General features: G+C 44.7%; 1 protein-coding gene across 1 annotated transcript in view; it reads left to right on the forward strand.

The window, feature by feature from the left end:
• The window catches only part of Eif2ak4 (eukaryotic translation initiation factor 2 alpha kinase 4), a 95,200-nt gene that overhangs the window by 65,913 nt on the left and 5,391 nt on the right, over positions 1-23,896 (forward strand). Inside the window, exons 23-34 of the mRNA XM_059261132.1 lie at positions 282-403; positions 4,441-4,490; positions 5,395-5,563; positions 6,577-6,693; positions 7,294-7,359; positions 11,078-11,248; positions 11,585-11,719; positions 13,707-13,814; positions 15,149-15,277; positions 17,380-17,466; positions 20,798-20,910; positions 23,586-23,644. Coding sequence (XP_059117115.1) covers positions 282-403; positions 4,441-4,490; positions 5,395-5,563; positions 6,577-6,693; positions 7,294-7,359; positions 11,078-11,248; positions 11,585-11,719; positions 13,707-13,814; positions 15,149-15,277; positions 17,380-17,466; positions 20,798-20,910; positions 23,586-23,644 — 1,326 coding nt within the window. The remainder of the gene's footprint in view (positions 1-281; positions 404-4,440; positions 4,491-5,394; positions 5,564-6,576; positions 6,694-7,293; positions 7,360-11,077; positions 11,249-11,584; positions 11,720-13,706; positions 13,815-15,148; positions 15,278-17,379; positions 17,467-20,797; positions 20,911-23,585; positions 23,645-23,896) is intronic.

A 23,896-nucleotide genomic window follows, 5' to 3' on the forward strand; every position in this document is an offset into this window, starting at 1 on the left:
TTTGTTTATTTGTATAGCTCTGTTTGTTGAGGAGAAAGTGGTTTGACTATTCCAGCCTTGCTACTAAAATACAGTTGGCTTGTGGAGTCTGAAATCTGGCTACATTGGCAGACTTAGCCCTAGCTCAGTTCTCCATCAGGAAAACTGAGGGGAAATTGGTGATGGGCTTTCGGTGATCTCAAGAACAGGCCACTCACTTGTTGGATTTGCGTACATTTTGGGTTCTTCCTAGGAAGTATAAGAACCCAAGGTTCAGTTGCTTTTTCTGTATTTTGGTGTAGGAGCTGTCCAGCTGTGTACCCCACTGCTGCTTCCCCGAAATAGGCAAATATATGAGCACAATGAAGCTGCTGTGTTCATGGACCACAGCGGCATGCTGGTGATGCTTCCCTTCGACCTGCGGGTGAGTTGGGATGCTCCTGTGACAGCCTGGGTGCCATGTCTGCTCTGTTAAAGAATTGCTCCTTCCAGACACCCCCACTACAGGCTTATATTTGGGGTGTCACCCCAAGGAAAAGAAAAATCAGAGTAAAAGCATATTAGAGTTCAGTAAGTGTTTGATCCTGTATTGCAGGTGCTAAGGTCCACAGAGTAATCTTATAGCAAGGTAACCTCAACTCAGACATATGAATGTAGGGGACTGTTTACTTCCCAGCTAGATCTTCAATAAAATCCCACAGTGTTACTGTTTAGGCAGTTAATACTTGGAACAGCTAATTGGGCATGCTGAGCTTTGCCCATGTTCTCTTCCATGGGATCCCAGGGCTCCCTTAACCACAACAGCCTCAGTTCTTCGCTCCTGCTGCCTTGACTGCTGACGAGCCCATTGGTAACTGCACTATAAACTCGAGGGAAACGTGCAGGGAGCATGATATAGACAGGGATCCATCCCTAAGGTACAGAAGGTACTTCAGAAAAACATGAAGGGGCGAGTGTGCACGTAGCATGTGCAATACCCTGGGTTCGCTCCTCAGTACCAAAAACATTTTTAAAAATACAGAGACATAAAGAAAACATGTAACCAGGCAATATGTAGACAGGAAATGAATAACAGTGGTAAACTTCCAAAGGGTGTTGAGGACATGTCAAGATATATGTGGCTGTGCACACATGCTTAACTTTACTCGGCAGGCTGCAAAGATGTGTAAATTACATTATCCAGAGATGACCAGGATCCAGGGAAATTGCTGTTGACAATATTAATTGCTAGTCTTTAGAAAAGTAATGAAAGTTAATCAAACATTTAAATTTTTTTTTAATGTTTGTGTGTATATCTGTGTAAGTGTATGCCACATGTGTGCAGATGCCTACAGAGGCCAGAAGAGGGCATTAGATCCCCTGAACCTGGATTTAAAAGCAGTTGTGAGCAATCCATCATGAGTGCTGAGAACAGGACTCAGGCCTTCTGGAAGAGCAGAAAGTACTCTGAACCACTGAGCTCCCAGATTTTTAAGTTCCTGATACACATTCCATATTTTATTAAATGGCAATATACTTTAAGGGCTTTTTTTAAAAATAACACAGTGTATGAATGTTAAAAGGAATTAAAACCTATCAGTTTGTCTATAAGAGAGTGGTTAAATATATGTCATTGATATTATAGAATATTAAGCTATTTAAAACATTTAGCTGGGCATGGTGGCCCGCACCTGGAATCCCAGCACATGGAGATTAAAGCAAGAGAATTACAAGTTTGAGGCTCATCCAGATTATGTGCTTGGACTCATCTTGGACAAATTAGAGGGACTGGAGACGTGGCTCAGTGGTTAAGAGCACTTACTGCTCTTGCTGAGGACCCAGATTCAGTTCCCAGCATCCACACGGAGTGGTTCACAACTGCCTGTCATTCCAGTTCTAGGATATCTAACACCCTCTTCTGAACTCTGCAGGCACATGCGTGTACATGATAACTTTGCGTACACTCAGGGACACACACATACATGTAAAATAAAGTTATTTAAAAATTAGAGCTAGCCGGGTGGTAGTGGTGCACGCCTTTAATCCCAGCACTCGGGAGGCAGAGCTAGGCGGATCTCTATGAGTTCGAGGCCAGCCTGGTCTACAGAGTGAGTTCCAGGACAGGCACCAAAACTACACAGAGAAACCCTGTCTGGAAAAACAAACAAACAAACAAACAAAAAAATTAGAGCCAAACTTGTCTATATATTAAATATTCATATATGTAAGGTTAAATACATATGTATTTATATATGTTACTATATCTTATCTGTAAACATGTCCAAAACATATTGATAGCTTAAGGATTAAGTTCCAAAGGAACTCTAAAATCCCACTTTTGTTACAAAGGTTTCTAACAGAGGAACTTGTGTGTTCATGAAGTGCTGTGTGTGTCGCATGCACTTGGTGTACTCGCATGCGCTTGGTGTACATGTGAGATGAGCACACTCTTACACACATGTAAGTTGTCATGCACACCATCCTGTCTTGGCATCCCCGAAAAGTGTCAAGGAGGACCTCAAAACTTCCACCTACTTTACTAGGAGGAGGAATACAACCAAAACTTTTTGGCTCTTCTTTTTTATGTCTATTTTTTATGGCTTCTTTCAAAAACAACTTTTGTTTTAATGATGTAAAAGGAAATTCCTTGCAAATTATTATGTGTATGTGGTGGGGGAGTGAGGGGGTGGAAAGACCAAGAGACCTTGTGCACATGCTCATGGGTGGGGTGTACTTGGAGCGGAGTTCAGGGCCTCAATTATATGAAGCAAGGGTTCCGCCAGTGAGCTCCACTCCTAATCCTTCCTTCTGTAGTTTTGGCTTCTATTTTTCTTTGAAGTAAAGTAGTTTGGAATTATTTTCTGATAGAAATGAATAAACAGCCTATCACCATTTGGGCTCTGTTAAAAAGTAGAAGTCCAGAGGTTACACAGTTGTGTTTACAACTGATTTCTTACTCTCTGGTTACTAGAGGATTGGTAAGGGCAGATAGTTAACCTCCCTTTCCATACACTGATACTCAAATGCAAAAAATAAGAGAGGCAGCCGGGTGGTGGTGGTGCACACCTTTAATCCCAGCACTCAGGAGGCAGAGGCAGGCAGAGCTCTGTGAGTTTGAGGCCAGCCTGGTCTACAGAGCTAGTTCCAGACAGGCTCCAAAGCTGTACAGAGAAACCCTGTCTCAAAACCCCCCCATCTCCAAAATTTAAAAAAAAAAAAATTTAAAAATGGGAGGCTATTATTTGCAAGTTTGACCCATTAAGAATACTGTCACATCTCTGGGCAGTCTAACACCAGTTTGATTATTTGTGAGTGGTTTGTAAGAATTTCCTCTAAGAGACTGATATGGAACTTGGGAAATTCACCCTGAGAGAAAGTATTCACTTTTACTGTAATAATGAGAATTTTAAAACTGTACTAGAGTGTGAGAGAGAGAAAAAGAGAAATGTGCGTGCAGAGGCCAGGGGCCAGCCTCTGTGAGTTGGTTCTCTCCTTCTGCTGTGAATTCTGGGATTCAATCCCAGCCCGTGTCGTTAGACTTACATGGTGTCTTAGGGTTTCTGTTGCTTTGATAAAACACCATGACCAAAAGCACCTTAGGGAGGAAAGGGTTTATTTCAGCTTACACTTCCACATCACAGCCTATCATGAAAGGAAAGGAAGGCAGGACAGAAACTCAAGCAGGGCGGGAACCTGGAGGCAGGACCCGATGCAGCGGCCATGGAAGAGTGCTGCTGCTTACTGGCTTGTTCTCAGTGGCTTGCTCAACCTGCTTTCTTACTTACTGCACTCAGGACCACCAGCCCATAGGAGCATTACCCACAATGGGCTGAGCCCTCCCACATCTGTCGTCAATCAAGATGACCCATATACCTGTCGGTAGGCCAGTACTCAGGAAGCATTTCCTCAAATGATATTCCTTCTTCCCAGATGACCCTAACTTGTGTCAGCTGACATAAAGCTAGCCAGCACACAGGGTAAGCCTTTTTACACACTAAGCCATCTCCCTAACCCATAAACTACACCTTAAAAGTCGTAGGTAGTCAATAACCTATGCAGATTTCAAATGGACAGAATAAAATATAACTATATTTTCAACAAAAAAGAACTTTTCTCCAACTTCAGGAATGCCACACTGACCAGAGTCTAGCAGTGGAGTCTGCTGCTGAGGCACTCATGACCATGTCAGGGGAGAGTGCTCTCCGGTACCATCAGGCCTCACTTAACCGTTAGGGGATAGTTTTAAAGAAATGCATCAACAGGCTGTGTCGTCATTGTGTGCTGGCTGGAAGATCACTCTTGATCTTATGGAGCCCTGTTGTAGATGCAGTCTGCTCTGACCTCACTGTTAAGCCAGTGACTACCCCAAAACCACTGAGTTGTACACCTTAAAACGAGGTGTGAGTTCCAGCCCAGTAAAGCTGTTTTCAACGTAGTAGTTGGCACCTCTTGACAGGGGTCTTTAAAACTTTCTTCTTTCAGGTCCCTTTTGCAAGATATGTGGCAAGAAATAACATACTGAATTTAAAACGGTGAGTCACATTGCTCCCTGCCTGTGGTAGGCATGGGGACGAAGTCAGAGAAGAGAGGGCTTTTTATTCTGAAACTTTCACAGAGGGAAGAATTCTGGGGTTGAAGTATTGAGCAGTGTGTGTTGGGAAGCCCAGCCCCAGGGCCCCTTTGTCCTCAGATGACTAGAATGTCACCAGACATCTTATCTTTAGAAGAAATGAAGTGGTCAGGTCACGTGACAGGCCTGCCATCTATTCTGTGCTTTCTGCATGTCCCCAGGCAACAGAACTAATGATGTTTTCAAATGGTTGCTTGGGGGGAGGGGGATCTGGCTGTTATTGAACTCAGATGGCCCCTTTTAAGGTTTAATTGAAAGGACAAATGGCCAGTGGTCTCTGAAAGCTCCTAGTGCAGGTAACGGAACAGAAGCTGCTGTAGAGAATGGGGTAAGTCAGCAAGAGCACCCAGCGCTGAGACGCAGGCGCTTGGCAGCAGGGACAGGTTCTGTGCCCACTCTGATACCGCAGGGGTCAGACTCCGGATCTCCATGAGTCTGAGCTGTACTGCTGTCAGTGAGGCACACCCCCTCACAGCTGCTCTCTTCAAGTGAACCCACAGCAGTAAGTGCTGTAAGTCCGCAGTTACCAGTCAGCCACAAAGTGTAGGTGGTTCTGTGCAGAAAGCTATCACTTCAGGTAAAATTGGTGTAACTTTTCTCTCTCAGACAAAACAACAACAACAAAAACATTTGACAGTGCAGGGAACTGGGGTGTAGATTATGAGGTCTGGTTCAAATCTGACTTTGAACCACTGAGTATAATAAGGATATTTTTCATCTTCATTTCATTTCTTTTGCTCAGTAATTCCTCATACATACTTGTTTCCAATAAGTAGAGATCTAAGAAAGCCGCCTTCTTCCCCCAGATACTGCATAGAGCGCGTGTTCAGACCTCGCAAGTTAGACCGATTTCACCCCAAAGAGCTCCTGGAATGTGCATTTGATATCGTCACGTCTACCACCAACAGCTCGCTGCCCACTGCCGAAACCATCTACACAATCTATGAAATCATCCAGGAGTTTCCCGCGCTTCAGGTTCCTTTCTGCATTTTAATGTGTTAAATGGCACCACTAGCCTCCTTCCATAAGTGTGGTGAGGAACCCACGCCCGCTGCCCACCCCTTGCTTGGTGCTGGAGCGGATCACAGCTTCTCTGAAGCCAACTGCAAAGAGTTAGAGGGTGATGCTTTGAGCTTCATCTTAGGCTCTTGCTTCTACCCTGACAGAACTGGTGTGTTGGGGGTTGGATGAATGTAGTTTCTCTACGCATTCTTGGGAAAATTCCAGAATGAGGCTAAGCTTCCTGTGACGCCCTCGGTGCATTCCTACGCGCTCAGAACCCTCTGCTCCCTCCTCCATCTCGTCTGTTAACTCCCCAGCACCCCATGCCCCTTCTCACCAGTTCTCTCTCCTCACTGATGGGGACTGCTTGCCTGCTTCCCACAGTCCCTGCCGTCCCCCACTGTCAGTCATGGATGTCCACGTGTTAGAACATCTTCTTCACCCAGCCATGGTTTGCACCCTTTCTCCCAGGAAGCCCCTCAGGGTTCGCTGGCTGGTCACCTTTTAATCTCAGCCCTCAGCTCCTGATATGAGGATCCTGGTGCTCACTTGAATTTTTTTCTCCAAGCACACTGTGCTTATTGAAGGCAGAGCCCCTGGGCCATTCTCCAGTTGTCCCAGCACACCCGTAAGAACTCAGGAACTGGCTGCTGTGGCCAAAAGTAACGATAACCACTAACCACCCTCTGCTTGCAAGTCAGTTACCATTGAACGGATTTCTTGCTTTGCAATCACATGAGCTCTTTTAGGCTCTTTAACTTAGCTGAAGATCAGCCAGTGTATTTACGTATATTATAAAAGTGTTACATCCTTCAACTATAACACTGTGAAGATAATGGATATGAAAAATAAACCAGGAGAGAAGATACTACATTTAAGCCCTTCTGTGGTGTTAGGATAATAAATGAATTACTAGATGTCAGATTTGGCCACATACCTGTATTGCTTTTATAATGACAATAATTGCATTTTTCTCTATATCCTAGGAAAGAAATTACAGCATTTACTTGAACCATACAATGTTGCTGAAGGCAATTCTCCTACACTGTGGGATTCCTGAAGATAAACTTAGTCAGGTCTACGTTATTTTGTATGATGCTGTGGTGAGCATTTACTTACTTTGACTTGATGCTGAAGGACAATAATAATAGCCCATGATTATTGTCTGACTCATGCTACCATAAAACTACATTGAGAATTTCATCTCCTTTCTTCATTGCTCTAATGTGACAGAACCAATTGTGGTTAAGGTTTATTTTTATTATTTCTAATTGTGTGTCTGTGGGGGAGGTAACAGTGTGGACAGTCTGTGGTTAATGCAGAATGAATTGTGACATTCATTATTGTTACTTTTCAATACATGAAGGCCTTGGCCAGATCATCTGGCCAATCATCTGGCAGATTGGCTTTGGGAGTTCCAATATTACTGTCTGTTCTCTAGAGATTGTCTCTTCCTCCCAAAGTGCCGCTGCTGTCTGGCCGTGCTGGGTGCAGCAGAATGCAGATGGGGCACTGGCAGCAGCCCCGGGCCTGGGGAGGGAGGGTTGATGTTCAGTCTTTGTTTGTTTTGAGGAGGTTTTTTGTTTTGTTTTTTGAGACCGGGTCTCACTATGTTGACCAGGCCGACCTTGAATTCACAGAAGGCTGCCTTTGCCTCCCAGAAACTAGGTGTCTTTCATTGTTCCCTTTCTCTCCTCCATCAGACTGAGAAGCTGACAAGGAGAGAGGTGGAAGCTAAATTTTGTAACCTGTCATTGTCTTCTAATAGCGTAAGTACCTTCTGATGGCGTGATTGCCACTGTCTGTCATTTTATGATGTCAGAAAATGTCACCAGATTTTTGTAGCAGTGGTAGCAAGCAACACACATCTGCCACTCACAGATGCGGCGTCCCCCTGAGTGTTAGTGCCATGGCAACCACCGAGATTAGAAGAGACGACCCAAGGCTGTGATCCAAGAGCCTGTCTGAGCGCCCTCCACCTGCTGACTGGCCTACTCTTCCTTGAGCACCAGGTCTTCCTTTATCACCCTTGTAAAGCCTGGGCTGGGCACAGCCTCCTGCTGAGCAAGCCCAGCACCAAGCTGCCCTCTTCTGAAACAGGTCATGTGGAACCAGGGCACAGACTTCTACAAATCCTTCTAGATAGTGCTATGCTCACCCCAGGTCTTCTCCTCTTTAGCACTGAATTGGAGCTCCTACTTCCCTAGAAAATTCCTACCTCTAAATCCTTCTGTTGGATCCAGCCAGCAATAGGAGACTCTTGAATGGTAAACAGGTCAGGTGTAACCTCTCTACCGATGTCCGTTAATCCAGCTTTTTGGCACAATAGACCACATTTAATTGAATGGCTGGACAGCGGGAGAAAACAGAATTTTCTTCCATATGTATATAAGGAAAAGTTGGTTTTAGTTTTCTTTTGCAGTGTTAAAAATTCAACCTAGGGTCTCATACATGCTAGGCTATCACACTCTTCCATAAAACTACAGCCCCAACCCCAAGAAAAGAGTTTTTTATGTTTAAAACTTTCCCAGAAACAACAGAGCATGGTAGTGGACACCTTTAATCCCAGCACTCAGAAGCAGAGGTATTAGTTTGAGGCCAGCCTGCTCTGCAGAGCAAGTTCCAGAATAGCCAGGGGTACACAGGGAAACCCTGTCTCGAGAAATAAAAATAAGTTAAAAAATAATAATAAAAACTTTCCCAGAAGCTTTACAGCCTTTGGTCTGAAACTTCATTACATGATCCTATGGTGTCAGCAAAATTGACAGGTTCAGTAGGCTAAAATATGATTGTAGATAAGCCAAGTAGAGCCCCCGACTCTTCTGGACACCTACTGTATGGTTGGTACATGCCTGAACATAGAAGAATGAGAGAGGACCTTCACAGCATATGTCTGCCCTCAACTCTTCGAAACAACTTCCACGGGGCACCCATACACCATGGTTGAAAGAAACGCCCACTTTCATTTAGTTCGCTTTCTGTTACCAAGATGAACACCCAAGACCAAAAGCAACTTGGGGAGGAAAGGGTTTATTTGGCTTACACTTCCATGAAGTCAGGACAGGTGAAGCAAAGACCATGGAGGAACCCTGCTTACTGGCTTGCCCCGCATGGCTTGTTCAGCCTGATGGAGGCAGTTCCTCAACTGAGGTCCCTCTTCCCAGGTGATTCTAGTTGGTGTCAATTTGACAAAAACTAACCAGTGTAGAAAGTGATGAGATGCATAGGGCTCACTAGAAACTGAGCCAAGTTAAACCTTAAATATTTAATATTGGAAGAGATATTAGTGACCTAATAGCCTAAGGTTCAGGCATGAAGAACACATTTACACATACCTTAAACATGCCCAAAGCCACTTCCTATGTGTAGAAATAGCCCCAGGAATAAATTGGAGCCAAGAATCTGGCTGAAACCATCCAGATCAGTGACTCCATTCCCAGAAGGCTCTTTAAACTAATGCCACATTTGAAAATGTCTCACAGATGTTAAACACTGTTGCTAAAATGTCAACTTTTCTTTGTGATGATGCGGAGCAAGAAATGTATTTGACTAGTTTTAAAAGGAAAAAAATGGGATCTAATAATGACAGTCAGTACTTGGTTATTTTAAATGGTGATCCAGGTACGTTAGAGAGGAGAGAAGCAGGACAGGTGCCAGTGTCCAACCCGTCTTAATTCACAGTGACATCCTGAAACCCAAGAGACATTGAGATTCATCCAGACTCACATGGGTGCAAAGTCTTCATCATGGCTCCTGGCAGTTTTTTAATTGGGAGACTTAATTGCCAGCCCTAGGGAGGAAAAAGAGAAATATTCAACTGGGCACAGTGGCCTAGCATTCAGGAGGCAGAGTCGAGAGTCAGAGCAGATCTCTGTGAGTTTGTCTGCATAAGGAGTTCCAGGCTATAATGAGTTCCAGGGCTATAAATAGGTGGGTGGGTGGATGGATGGATGGATGGATGGATGGGTGGATGGGTGGGTGGATAGGATAGGATAGGATAGGATAGCATAGGATAGGATAGGATAGCATAGCATAGCATAGCATAGGATAGGATAGGATAGGATAGGATAGGATAGGATAGGATAGGATAGCATAGGATAGGATAGCATAGCATAGGATAGCATAGCATAGGATAGGATAGCATAGGATAGGATAGCATAGCATAGGATAGGATAGGATAGGATAGCATAGCATAGCATAGGATAGGATAGGATAGGATAGCATAGGATAGGATAGCATAGGATAGGATAGCATAGGATAGGATAGCATAGCATAGGATAGGATAGGATAGCATAGGATAGGATAGGATAGGATAGGATAGCATAGGATAGGATAGGATAGCATAGGATAGGATAGGATAGGATAGGATAGGATAGGATAGGATAGGATAGCATAGGATAGGATAGGATAGGATAGGATAGGATAGGATAGGATAGCATAGGATAGGATAGGATAGGATAGCATAGGATAGGATAGGATAGGATAGGATAGCATAGCATAGCATAGCATAGGATAGGATAGGATAGGATAGGATAGGATAGGATAGCATAGGATAGGATAGGATAGGATAGCATAGGATAGGATAGGATAGGATAGGATAGCATAGGATAGGATAGCATAGGATAGGATAGGATAGGATAGGATAGGATAGGATAGGATAGGATAGGATAGGAAGGTGATGGATAGATGAAAAGGAAAGAAACTAACTCTGGGCTTTAAAGTACAAATGACTTATACTTAACTGACTGCATTAAGCTGAGTCATCGTTCAGTTCCTGGTTTTTGTGTACCAGTGTAGAGGTGGGCCCGATTCTGCCTGCAGTGGAGCGCAGCTGTAATTTTGGTCTTATTTCCAGCTCGGCTCCTGGTAGTTCTCCTTCCAGTACCATGTCCATAGTTACTCCCTCTTCCTTTTGCTGTGTGCTGGGCACTGTGCTCAGGCACAGTCCTCCATCCCCAGCACTGGTCTTCTCAGGAGCAGACAGTGACGGAAATAGTGTGCATCTAACATCCACTATGAGCTGAGGGAGCAAAGGCTTTGCAGGTGGCGGCAGGCGGAGGCAGTCCCAGGCTCCCAGGAGGGATTACTCTAGCAAAGGGAGAAGAGAGGATTTCTGGTTAACTCTGACTATCTGAACGAGTCTGCCTGCCGGTCTCGTTTGTGCCCCTGTGGTAATGGAGATGAGGATGAGGAAGGTGAAGGGAAACAAGGTTTACAGTAGTGGAAGATGCCCAAGAGGCTCTGCTGGGGCGGGGCCACTTCACTGGCCAGTGCTCACCACCGAGTGAGTGGACTATATGTCTCACGCTTCTGTGGGCTGCTTCACACTGGGGTTTTGGGGGAAAGATAATCTTTAGGATTGTAGCAAAGTCTGGGATCACCTGACCACAAAGTCCTGGGGCTGCCAGCATGGGTCCCCAGCATGCGGAAGCCCTGTGCACCATCCTTCTGCAGGGCAGCACCTGACGGGGCCTCTTTGCTTTCCAGCTCTGTCGCCTCTACAAGTTCATCGAGCAGAAGGGGGACTTGCAAGACCTAACCCCAACAATCAACTCACTCATAAAACAGAAAACAGGCGTTGCCCAGCTGGTGAAGTATAGCTTAAAAGACCTGGAGGAAGTGGTCGGGCTGCTGAAGAAGCTGGGCGTGAAGTTACAGGTTTGACGGCTGTTCTGTGCCGCCGCCAGTGCGGGCCTGCAGTGTTCACAGTAGCTCCGGGGGGTGGCTTTTATTTCCTTAACGCTAGTGTTGTATTTTTCCAGAAAAACTCTGCTTGGGATTTCTTTGCAAGCATCGCTGTTTCTGTCACACACCCACACTGTGGTGTGTGCCTTAGAGGGGGGATTATTGTCAGAGAGCTTGGCAGGCTCCAGTAAATAGCTCTTGCCCGATCTCACCAAAGGTTTCTGTTTATGCAGAATAACTGACACAGAGTTGTACTCCACATTCCACAACTGAGGCTGCTGACCCTGCGTGTTGCCCTTCTCTCCACAGGTCTCCATCAACCTAGGCTTGGTCTACAAGGTGCAGCAGCACACCGGCATCATCTTCCAGTTCCTGGCATTCAGCAGACGCAGGCAGAGGGCTGTGCCTGAAATCCTTGCAGCTGGTGGCAGATATGACCTGCTGGTGAGAGCGTGTTCTTTGTGTATGGACTAGCTCTGGCTTACTTCTAGTTTTCAACTTAATATTTTGAATTTTTTCACTATGATGCTAAATGGTAAACCAGTAAATCCTATCAAGTCCCTCTTAGCATTCATCTAGGAATACTGAATGGACTGTGGAGCTAAGTATGGTGATGCACGCCTGTAATCCTAGCCCTTGGGTGGCAAAGGCAGGAGGATTGCTGCGAATTCAAGACCAATGTGAGCTACCTAGCAAGTTGCAGGCCAGCCAGAGCTATATAAGGACACCTGTCTCAAAAACAAAATAGAACATCCAGGTGTGGTGCTAGCACTTAGGACAGGAACAGGACTAAGCTAGACTCAGCTACACGGCAAGCTCAAGGTTACCATGACTACAGGAAACTCTGTCTTTAAAAAATAAAAAATAGATGAGAGAAGGGAGGCAAAGGGGAGAGTGGGAGGGCAAAGGGAGTGAGGAGAATGTTCAAAGTATATTATATAGTTGTATGAAATGTCCTTATGAAATGCGGTACTAGGTACAATGAATGTAGGTCAATAAAAAACCAATAGGGCTGGTAAGATGGGTAAAGGTGCTTGCTATGGTAGTCCAGTCACCTGAGTTCTATCCTTGGAATCCACATGAGGTTGGAAGGAGAGATCTGACTCTACAAAGTTGTCCTCTGACCTCCACACATACACACACTACAGAATAATAGTAGTAGTAGTAGTAGTAGTAGTAGTAGTAGTAGTAGTAGTAGTAGTAGTAATAATAATTTGAGGCTTATAGGAAACTGCAAAGATGGTACAAATAGGTCTCCAGGACCCTTTACCCATTTTCTTCCCTAATCCATATCACTTAGCATAGACTGTCAAAAGTAGGAATGGGCACACTGAGTTATTCTGCACTGTTTCATCATGTAGACTCCCATAGGCCACCACCACAATCAGACACAGCCATTCATTACACACTCAGAGTCTTCTCATTTGATGCTGTATGATGGTCAGGATTTTCGGTGTACTCAGTAGAAACAGTAGAGAGATGCACTCCACTCTATCACAGTCCAGAACCCACATGTGTGATGTTAAATTACCTAGTGATGTTAAGTAATAGAGATTGGAAGCTGGGCAATGGTAGCCCATGCCTTTAATCCCAGCACTCTGGAGGCAGAAGCAGGTGGATCTCTGTGAGTTTGAGGCCAGCCTGGTCTACAGATCAAGTTTAGGACAGCCAAGGCTTCACAGAGAAATCCTGTCTTGAAAAAACAATAAATAAATAAGTGGGTGGATAAATAAATAAATAAATAAATAAATAAATAAATAAATAAATAAATAAATAAATAAATAAAATAGATAAATGGGATGGGCAGGGTTAATTTTACTAACAGTTTTATATTTAGCCTGTTATGTCCTAAATATTACTTCAACAGGTACTGAAACTTCTAAAAATTGTGGTTTTTTTGTTTTTTTTTTTTTTTAATTCTGAGTCTCTGCAGCAAGCTTGTGCTTTAGACATACAGCACATTTCAATTTGGAAATTTCAGATACTCAGTAGCTACATATAGCTAGTGGTAGCACAGTTACCCATGCAGATCTAGACAAAGCACTTGTTAATATATTCCTGAACTTGATTGCATACTCAATTCTCCATCTGCACATACACACACACCCCACTTTTGTTGTTGTTGGACCCTTTAATTACCGACACAAAACTTGGTTTTATTTATGGGGTTTTTTGGTTTTGTCTGTTTTGTTATTTGTTTATGGGAGCTTTTTTGTTTTTTATACAATGTCTCATGGCCCAGGCTGGCCTCAGACTCTCTCTGTACCTAAGGCTGGTCTTGAACCCTTGATCTTCCTCCTGCCTCTGCCCCCAAGTGCTGAGATCACAGGCGTGCACCATCATGCCAGGCTCTTGCCAGCTTGCTTTTTTACCATTGCTTCCCCACATTATATGTCTCTGTTTTATAACCAGCCCTCTGGTCTATCCACAGATTCCCAAGTTCCGAGGCCCACAGGCTCTGGGGCCAGTCCCCACTGCTGTCGGCGTCAGCATAGCCATAGACAAGATATTCGCCGCCGTCCTCAACATGGAAGAGCCTGTAAGTCCCGCTGCTTTCCAGCACGCCTCAGCATGACTGCTAACCTTTGGAGCTCAGCCTCCAGCTATACTCCACATGACAAGTGAGGCGCATCACCGTAGCAGACAAAGCTGGGCATGGTTCCCTTCACTTATGACTCTAGCCACCCACCTGGAGACAAGGGCAGAACCCACAGGTGGAGAGCTCGGTCCCCAAGTCTGCCTTCCACGTCCAGTGCCAGCTGAAAGCCCCGTTTGTCTGTCTGTGCACCTGACTCGCTGTAGCTCAGAGTACATTAACCTCCTTGGGTTTGATCCGTTTCTTAGAGAAAGTGACAGAACTCAGGACACACTGTGTTGACCCGTTTAATATAAAGGATATTAAAGTGAGACGTGAGGAAGGCAGTGTAGGCTCTTCAGGAAGGGACACTGAGCTGCTTTGCCGTGTCTGATGCACCTTCCTCTGGGGACCTCTACAGGCTGGCCTGAGGCTGCCCTCCCGGAGCCTCCTTCCCGCTACTCTGATGCACTCTGAACCTTGCCATTCGTGGCTTGGTGGAGGCTCCATTGCACAGCAGGATTGATTATGTCGACAGGGATCCACTTGCCCCACTTCCACCCCTCACCCCCGGCACTGGAGCTGTGTCTGATGGCCGCAACTCTTTATCCTGCCTCAGTCTACCCAAGGGCTGGCCTCTGTGTCAGTTCATCTCATTAGCATAGAAAAAAGCATCTCTTTGAGGAAATGGGGACCAAGAGCACATAGCTGCTGGTCCTCTACCCTCCGGCTGCTGGTCCTCTACCCTCCGGCTGCTGCTGATTCAGACACCTGTCCCGCCTCTCTCCACATCTGTAATACACTGTATAGACAAAATATTCTGGTTCTTAACACACTTTTGTCAATCCTCTTGCTCAAAACACCAGCTATAGTCTATAAAGCTAAAAAAATGGCTTTTCCTTGTTTCAGGCAAGATCCATTTTCCAGGAGAGGGGAAAAAAATGTATCTTCCTAATGGTGAAGAACAGCTGAAATAATGTCTGTGTTAAAAGATGAATGTTGGCCAGGCATGGTGGCACACACCTTTAATCCCAGCACTTGGGAGGCAGAGGCAGGAGGATCTGTATGAGTTCAAGGGCAACCTGGTCTACAAAGCAAGTTCCAGGACAGCCAGGGCTGTTAAAGAGAGAGAATGAATATAAAGTTCTTTCTCTTAACTGTGTCGTTGTTCTGTTTTTCATGATGTCATTTTAAACCAAAGCCATCTGTGCACTGTGTGGCTATTCACAATTCTGGGGTGCTGCTGTCACCCCACGGCTGCAGTCTCCCCCTGTGGTGTAACTGCCGTTTCTCATCAGGTTACAGTAAGCTCCTGTGACCTCCTGGTTGTCAGTGTTGGCCAGATGTCCATGTCCAGAGCCATCAACCTAACCCAGAAACTCTGGACAGCGGGAATCACTGCAGAGATCATGTATGACTGGTCACAGGTAAGGGACAGAAAGTTGTGAATGAAGAGCAAATAGTTATGAGGATAAGTCAGCCCTGCACAGGCATGTCCACCCCAAGGCCACATGGAACCACAGGGCCCAACCAAAATCCTAAACTTACTTATAACACTGAGATTTTTGTTGTTATTTCTTATTTGTAACTCAGTGGCGTTTCTCAAGGGTGAGCTTTGTAGATGATAATGGTACTGTCTAGGGGTCAAGATTGGTAAAGAATTAAAGGCAGAAAAACACAATAGCACACCAGAAGCAGCCGGGAAAATCCCAGACACAGCAAGGCACATAGAGAGACAGACCCTCAACAGAGCAACTCAGAGCCTCAAGTCCGGCCTCCTTGTGGGTTGGGAGTTTAGGGGTCTTTGAGCCCTCCTTGTCCCTGTATTTAGGGTTGGTCAGTTTAAACAAAGACAGGGAAGTTGACAGGCCCAAAACTTGGGGTAACTGTGTCCTGGTCTAGCCTTGAACTCCTTAGACCAGTCTAATGATAGTGGGGCCTCTGGTGGAAGCAGCAGCCTGCCAGGCCTTTAGGTCTTTGTCTCGGGTCAGGAGTGTGAGAAAGGGAAGTTTGCCATCTTCATCATCTATCTGTGTCCCTCTCCCGTATCTCTCTGCCTCTGGGGATCTGTCTAACTCCACTGTCACATCGAAGTGTCAGCAGGTTGGACACAGGGGCTGCAGAGGCCTCAGTGGTCAAGAGCCCTTGCTGCTCTCCCAGAGAACCCCAGTTCTGTTCCAGCAGCACCATGTCGGTGGTTTACATCAGCTCCAGGCGTCCAACCCCTTCTAGCCTCCGCAGGTACCTATACACACGTAGGCATATACACACAGACATACACACATATGCATAAAAATATAAATGCATTTAAAAAGAAGAAAGACTGGATGTGCCTGCCAGGGTCTACACCGAGTCTATCAGATGGAGTTTAACCTCCTACGTTAGCTTCTGACTGCTACTGTCACAGATGACCACAAACCTGGGGGCTTAGCGGTTTTGTTTGCCTAAGTTCCTGGAAGTCAGCGGCCTGGGTTAGGATGGATTGGCAGGGCTTGCCCCTCCTGAGGCCCAGGGATGGATCTGTTCCTGCCTTTTCCTCCTGCATTGGCTCAGTCCCTTCCTCCCTGTAAACTCAGCAGTGTGGCATCTTCTTCTCTGAGGCTCTGTCTTGCTCTGTGATGGCCCAGGGCAAGCATTGACAGGTTCCAGGGAGTAGGATGTGGACATCTGCACGGGACCATGGCTGGCTCACTGCAAAGGACACTCTGGGCTTGGTGTGTCTGGATTTCTGTAAGTCTTAAGTCCTCCTCCAGTGTGCAGGCCTGGTCCCTGCTATGGGTATGGAGGTAAAGAAAGTGGTACCCCAAACGACCTGCTCTTCAGAATTGGGGGTGGGGGCTTCAGATACCCAGTGTCTGCACTATCACAGACAGATCGTGGAGGGAGGTACTTCTAGATTATCCACACTAATGACACCCCAGGGTTCTGCAATGACCAGGAACACAGACAGGCCAACTCTCTGGCCATCAGCCTTCTGCAGCTGCACTGTGTGTTCATATAAAAACTGTTGTCAGAATGCCAAGCATCAGTTTTTAATCATGTGACAGAAAAAGCATCAGTTTGCTTGTTTCATGTTAGAAAAGTATTCTGTCGTTTCATTTCTGTTTTGTGAGACAGGATCTCACTGTGTAGCCCATCCTCTTAGCCTCCTCTGGCGACAGCCAGAACACCCAGTTTAATTCTGCTTTCTGCCTTTCACTGTTTCCTAATGCCTTGGCTTTCCTAAAAGGCTGTGTGTGTTACAGTTCTTGGCATCTTTTGTTAAGACTTGAAGCCATTGAAAATCTCTTCCTGTCACGACTATGTTACTCATTCTCTGTCCTTCAGAACAATCATGAGAGTAGAAAAAGCACAAGAGAATTCCTTCCTGGAATTCTGTAACCTCTCCCTAACTAACATCCATATCCCCTCAAGTCAGCGGGTTTAGTAACTCACTTTGCGGTTACAATAGGAAGCAGTAGTTCTTTGTCCTTAATGGCCTGAAGGGACTCCAGGCACACATGTTCATTTGTCTCACTGTTTGTTTCAGTCTCAAGAAGAGTTACAGGAGTACTGCAGACATCATGAAATCACCTATGTGGCCCTGGTCTCTGATAAAGAAGGAAGCCATGTTAAGGTAACAATCATAGGAGGACTGGAGATGTACCTCCGTGGCCGAGTACTTGCCCAGCATGGGCAAGACCCTTTATTCAATCCCAGTAAAACTGCACACACATGCGCAAGTGAGACCATGGAAATCAACTAGCATCTTCCGCCAGCTGTGCCACCTGTGAAGCATCTGGTGTGCTTGAGCATGCTGTCTCCTCCTCCGGCTCTGAACTCTACCATGACTGGTTGTCTTCCTGAAGAGTATAGATAATATCTTAAGTCTGTGCACCGTGCGTGTGTGGGCAGTATGCACGGAGGCTGGAAGAGGACATCAGATCCCCTAGAACTGGAGTTACAGATGGTAATGAGCTGCCACATGGAAATCAAGCCCAGGTCCTCTGCAAGAACAGCCCGTGTGCCGAGCCCCTGAGCCATCCCCCAGCCCTGGGCTCTGCTCTTAGGAGAGCTGTACCTGTCACCAGCATGTCTTCTGATTCTTCCTAAACAATTTTACTTTGTTGTACCTAACAAAGTGTCCATAAACCTACCACCTCATGACCTTTTTTAAATACTGTTTTTAAAGGAAAAAAATTGACCTTTATATCCCTCATTCTCTTTATTTTCTCTTGTAATGCTATCAGGTTTTGATAGCAGAATCTTATAAATTGAATTGGACTTGTGTTTTCTGTAAGAGTTTGTATGCGATTAGCATTAGAATTGCACCTCAAATTTGTGGTATGATCATATAAAACCACACGGGCCAGGCTGAAGAGGTAGCTCAGTGGGTAAAAGCACATAATACTCTTCCAGAGGTCCTAGGTTCGATTCCCAGCACCAGGACTCAACCACCTGGAACTCCAGCTCCATGAGAATCTAATACCTCCAGCCTCTGCAGGCAATCTGCACTCACATGCACATACCTACACACACATACACATAATTAAAAAAAAAACAAGTAAACAAAGCCCACAGGGGCCTACATTCATAGTGGTTGAGCTGGCTCCTTCAGGGTGAGCCAGGGACTGTATCTTTCCCATCATAGTTTCCTTTGTGACCACTCAGGTATTCCTTGGTTATTTTTCCCACTGTCTCTAAGCTCTGAGGGGATGTTCCCGCTTTGGTTCCCGATATTAGTAATTTGTGTCTTCCCGCTTTCTTCATTTTAACATAGCATATTAATTTCACAGATCATTTTATTGTTAAACTAACTTTACAAACAATGGGTTTCAAAGTGGCACTTTCGTACATTCTTGTCATCGTACTTGGTTTTATTCGTGTCCTTCCACCTGGCTCTCCCCACCTCCCTACCCTCTTCTCTTTGGTCCCCTTCCTTCTTCCAAATAGTCTTTCCTCTTGCTTTCATGTCATTTGGACTCCATTACCTTTTCCCACACCCCCTAAGATCTCATGTCTCCCTTTTCTAAAATGTGTGTGAGCCTGAGTACACACACACACACACACACACACACACACACAAATCTAGATTCCACATAAAAGAACACATAGTGTTTGTCTTTCTGTGTCCTGGCTCATTTTGCTTAGCATCATAATTTCTGGTTGTATCCATTTTCTTACAAATGTCATGATTTCATTTCTATTACAGCTGAAAAAAAAATGGCTTTGTGTGTTATGTACCACAGTTTCTTTATCCATTCAGCTACTGATGATGAAATGGAATCCCGGCTGGTTCCATTTCTTAGCTGTTGTGCTTAGGGCAGTAATAAACATGGATGTGCAAATATAATTTTATGGGGGACATAAAACTTTTTTGCATGATTATGAGCTAGAAAATGCTAATCAGCATCCTGCAGAGAACATTCTCAGCCTGGAAGATGGTAGCAGGTAGTGGGGACATCTTCAGGTGCTGGTGGGGTTTCTAGACGCACAGATGGGCAGCCTATAGGTGTGTGCTAAAGGGCCTTATGATAGAGGACACAGCAAAGGTCACGGGGTGTTTTTTAGTAGTAGGTTGTCTCAAAGATAGGGACACATCCTTAGAAAATATTCTGATTCTACCCTGATGTGTGACTTTTCCCAGGGAGTTGTACAGAAGTACTCATATACCTCAGAGAGGACAAATAGACAAACTATTTTACCCGAGTCCAGCTTGGCGGAGCAGTGAGTTTACTGAGATTGCTTACAAAAGCACGGGTAGCTCAGAGGCCGCTGCATTGAGCCCAGCCCAGCAGGAGTGACAGCTCGGGACAGCTGCTTCTCTGGAGCCCAGCCCCAGTCCACCTTCTATACACTCTGGCAACCAGGAGCACGTGCGGCTGGGACAGAGTGCATGTGCTGGGTGAGGGGTGGAAATCTGATGACCCTCTCTGCACCCTTCTGAGACAATGTGAACAGGTCCACCCCGTAAGCCCCAAACCTGTGAGCATCTTGAGTAGGTATCAGCTGCTCTGACGTGCCCAAGGACGAGTGCCACTAGGCCCGAACAGTCTGTTTTGGATGAAGGCTACTTACTTCAGCAGGCAAGAATGGTCATAGCTAGATCGAGGAGTCTGGATGTGATTTAGCAGCCAGTGGGAAGCCAGTAGAAGTCTGGATAAAGGGTACATCAGAACTCAATTTGAAAATGTTTACTTGCAGGGATATTATTGGGTAGACTGAGGGAACTGAAAACAATGTGACAGCATCAGGCTAGCCCAGGCCACAGCTGGGCGCTGGCTGGAAGTGTGAATGGGAAAGAGCAGGCACTGTGAAAGTGGGGTGGTGGGGCTGGTTTGTAAGGGGGGTTGGCTGGGTGTTCAGAGAGCAGTGGAGTAATATGGGACCTGTCCATCATGGCTGTTTGTTTTCATTCTTTCATCTCTAACCATTCCTGAGCAGACCAATATATCTCAGCAACAGCACTTAATGTTTGGAGCCATGTGGTTCATTACTGCTGCATCGCTACCTTGACCTTGTTAGTCTATGTTAAGATGCTGGAACACCCCACAGTTGTGACATAAAAGCATCTCCAGAGCCTGTGAGTCAAGCACTTACCACCAAGCCTAATGACCTAAGTTCCATCCCCAGGACTCACCCAGTAAAAGGAGCCTCCCTCCACTCCTGCCAGCTCCAGACTCACACAGTAAAAGGAGAAACTCCACTCCTGCAAGTTGTCCTCTAACTTCCACACACACACCATGGCGTGCATGCACCCATATACATACACATACATACACAAAATATATAACATTTTTAAAAGTACTACTTAAAAAAAAATTGCTAAATAGCCTCCAGGACAGAGGATAACCACCCCCAGTTAAGACCCACTGACTACAAACTGTTTACCCAGTCCCCTCACTAGGCACAAGGAGCCACCCTTTTGGCTTCAGAAACCTCCATATAACTGTTCCATTCTTTTCCAGGTCAAGTCCTTTGAGAAGGAGAGGCAAACAGAGAAGCGTGTATTGGAATCAGATCTTGTGGATCATGTTATGCAGAAACTGAGGACCAAAGTCAGCGACGAAAGGAACATCAGGTAACTTAGAACAAATCCCAGAAGACTAACTGCATTTACCTGCATAGAACCTACATAAATTGAGTTTTAAAGCCGATTCTTGTGAGATACAGATGAATCAGGATTGACTTAAACCATTCTGTTGCTTCTGAATAATTCAATCGACATTTTAATTATGTCACTTGAACAAGACTCATCATATATTGCTTTCAATATTTGTTTTTCTGTATGATGCTTCTTCTTGTCATAATGAAATCCCAAGCCTGGGTAAGGAAAACAAAGTTGCTGGGTGGTGGTTGTACGCACCTTTAATCCCAGCAATCAGGAGGCAGAGATCTCTATGAGCTCAAAGCAGCTACAGAGTGAGTTCCAGGACATCTAGGGCTACACAGAGAAACCCTGTCTCAAAAAAAAAAAAAAGAAAGAAAGAAAAAGGAAGAAAAGAAAGTAATTTAGCTGACAATCTATGAAGCCAAAAGTCTCAGATTGGGTGGCCCCACCCCTCTCTTTCTCTTCTGGTGAAGGCTCCTTTGTCTATGCCATAACATGGCAGAGAGGAGGAACAGTAAAGAGCCATAGACAGAAGAAAACAAACACTTCATAACAAACTGAATTTGTGAGTACTCCGTAGGACCATTGTTAATCTTGGCCAAGGCCGTGCATCTATGTCCTAATTATTATCTACTAGGCCCCCAGCTCTCAATATCTCTACTCTGGGGATCAAGCTGCCAGCCAGCATATAAACTTTTGGAAACACATTTAAATTATATCAAACCATTAGTATTATATTAATTAAAATACATTCTATTTATATATAAATTTTATATAAATATATAAAATAAAATATAATAGTTTAATACAAAATATTATAAACCATTAAGTTATATCAAACCAGTAGCATTTTCACAAATTTTTAAAAATCATTTTAAAAGGTCAAAATCTGTCTGCCTCTATCTCATTCAGTCTGTTTAATGAGTGACTCTTGGCAGTATTTTATCTATGCAAATCAAAAGATACATTAATAATAGGTCCTGGGGAAAGAGCTCATAGACACATGATCCAATCACCTAGATATTAATTTAGCAAAGTAAAATCATTAAAACTAAAAGTAATTGGGGAGTGGAGAAAGAGACCTCAGTGGTTAAGAGCACTTGTTCTTGTAGAGGAACCCGGTTCAAGTCCCAGGACCCACATGTGACTTACAACTTTCCATAACTCCAGCCCATTCCAGGGTATCCAACACCCTCTTCTGACCTCCAAGGGCACTAGGCACACACACGGTGCACATATGTGTGTGCAGGCAAAAGACTCATACATAAAAATACATCTAAACAAAATTTAAAAAGAAAGGAAGTGTGGACTCAGCAGCTGCACCCCAGTTGACAGCACCACCTCTTGTGGTGGGGGTCAGAACCTCTGTCAAGACACAAACGACACCATGCTCAGACTCGGGGGTCAGACCTTTTGGTACCCTCAAAATTGCTTGAGGAGCTCCCAGAAATATGTGTGGGTTATATTCATCAGTGTATTCTAGTTGAGGTGGGAATGATGGCATAGGTCCGTGATTCCCACCATTTAGCGGACTGAGACTGGAAGATCACAAGGTCAAGGCCAGTCTGGGCTGCCAAGTGAAATTAAGCCAGCCTGAACTTAGCAACACTCTAAAACCCCATCTCAAAAATTTCAAAATCCATTAGAAATTGACACTTAAACATTTTTTAAAAATACTTAATCATTTTAAATGAAAGTAATAACCCATGTCATGCTGACCTCGGTAACATATTTTCATGGAAAACAACTTTTCTTTTTTTGGTTTTTCGAGACAAGGTTAATATGTGTAGCCCTGGCTGTCTTGGAACTTCCTGTGTAGACCAGGCTGGCCTCTTAACTTCCAGAGATTCACCTGCCTCTGCCTCCCAAGTGCTGGGATTAACAGTGTGCCCCACCACCACCCGGCCAACTTTATTTTCAAAACAAAACAAAACACCCCACAATAATAATTACAGTTTGAAAAGTGGTGTTTTTATGTTCAAAAATCTCTGAGATGTTGCATTTTGTTTATATCTCTGCAAAGCTTTAGTGGAAGGATTGTCCATAAATAGGATAGATCATGTAATCCTACTTTCTTAAACCAAAACTATGCAGTCTGTATACAGAAACTGTCTGGAAAACTGTACAAGATGTTTAATTATAATTACTTCTAGATATATCTTTGCAACTCTTGTATACATTCTCGTATCAAAACAACAGATCCAAGTATTGTAATCCTGACATATGCCTGTAATCCCAACACTTAGAAGGTCAGGAGTTCAAGGTCAGCCTCTGCTACATCATAAGTTCAAGTCCAGCTTGGGACTTGAATTTTTGTATTATGATTGAGCAGAAAGAACACTCATTACATTTCACTAAAATAGCTGCCTATATGGAGCCTGGATTTCAGACCCAGCTGAATGAATCAGAATGTTTTCTTAGGCATTTGTTAACTTGAATCATGTCCTTCCTAATTTTTTTTACTTGCTCATGACCAAAAGGATCACTAAGAGCATTTTCTGCTGTTTTGGTTTTTCATCCAACTAATAACCAAGAGGACCATATTTTTACATTAGTAAGGAAGGTGGCACGCTGTGAGGGCACCCTCATCTGAGATGCTTTCTGCCTATTGACAGTTTCCTAATTGTGTGTTTGCTTGTTTTTAGAGAAGCTTCTGATAATCTTGCTGCACAAACTCTGAAGGGGTCGTTTTCTAATGCTTCAGGTATAATCACTAATTGGAATCCGAGCGTTGAGAATGCTATGTTGTCTGCACTGAGCACTTAGGAACTAAGGCTGACGCTGTCTCACACTGAAAATAGCTTGTAAAGGAACGTGTCAACAGTGTTGTGTCCCAGCGTCCTGGAAACACGACTCAGCCTGGGCTCGGGACACCCTCCAATCCCAGTCTGCCTCACTGCTGCATCCATACATGTGATTTACCCTGCATTTTACTCAGCTTACTGTATAGGAAATG

The sequence above is a fragment of the Peromyscus eremicus genome, chromosome 4, assembly GCF_949786415.1.
Source record: "Peromyscus eremicus chromosome 4, PerEre_H2_v1, whole genome shotgun sequence".
NCBI lineage: Eukaryota > Metazoa > Chordata > Mammalia > Rodentia > Cricetidae > Peromyscus > Peromyscus eremicus.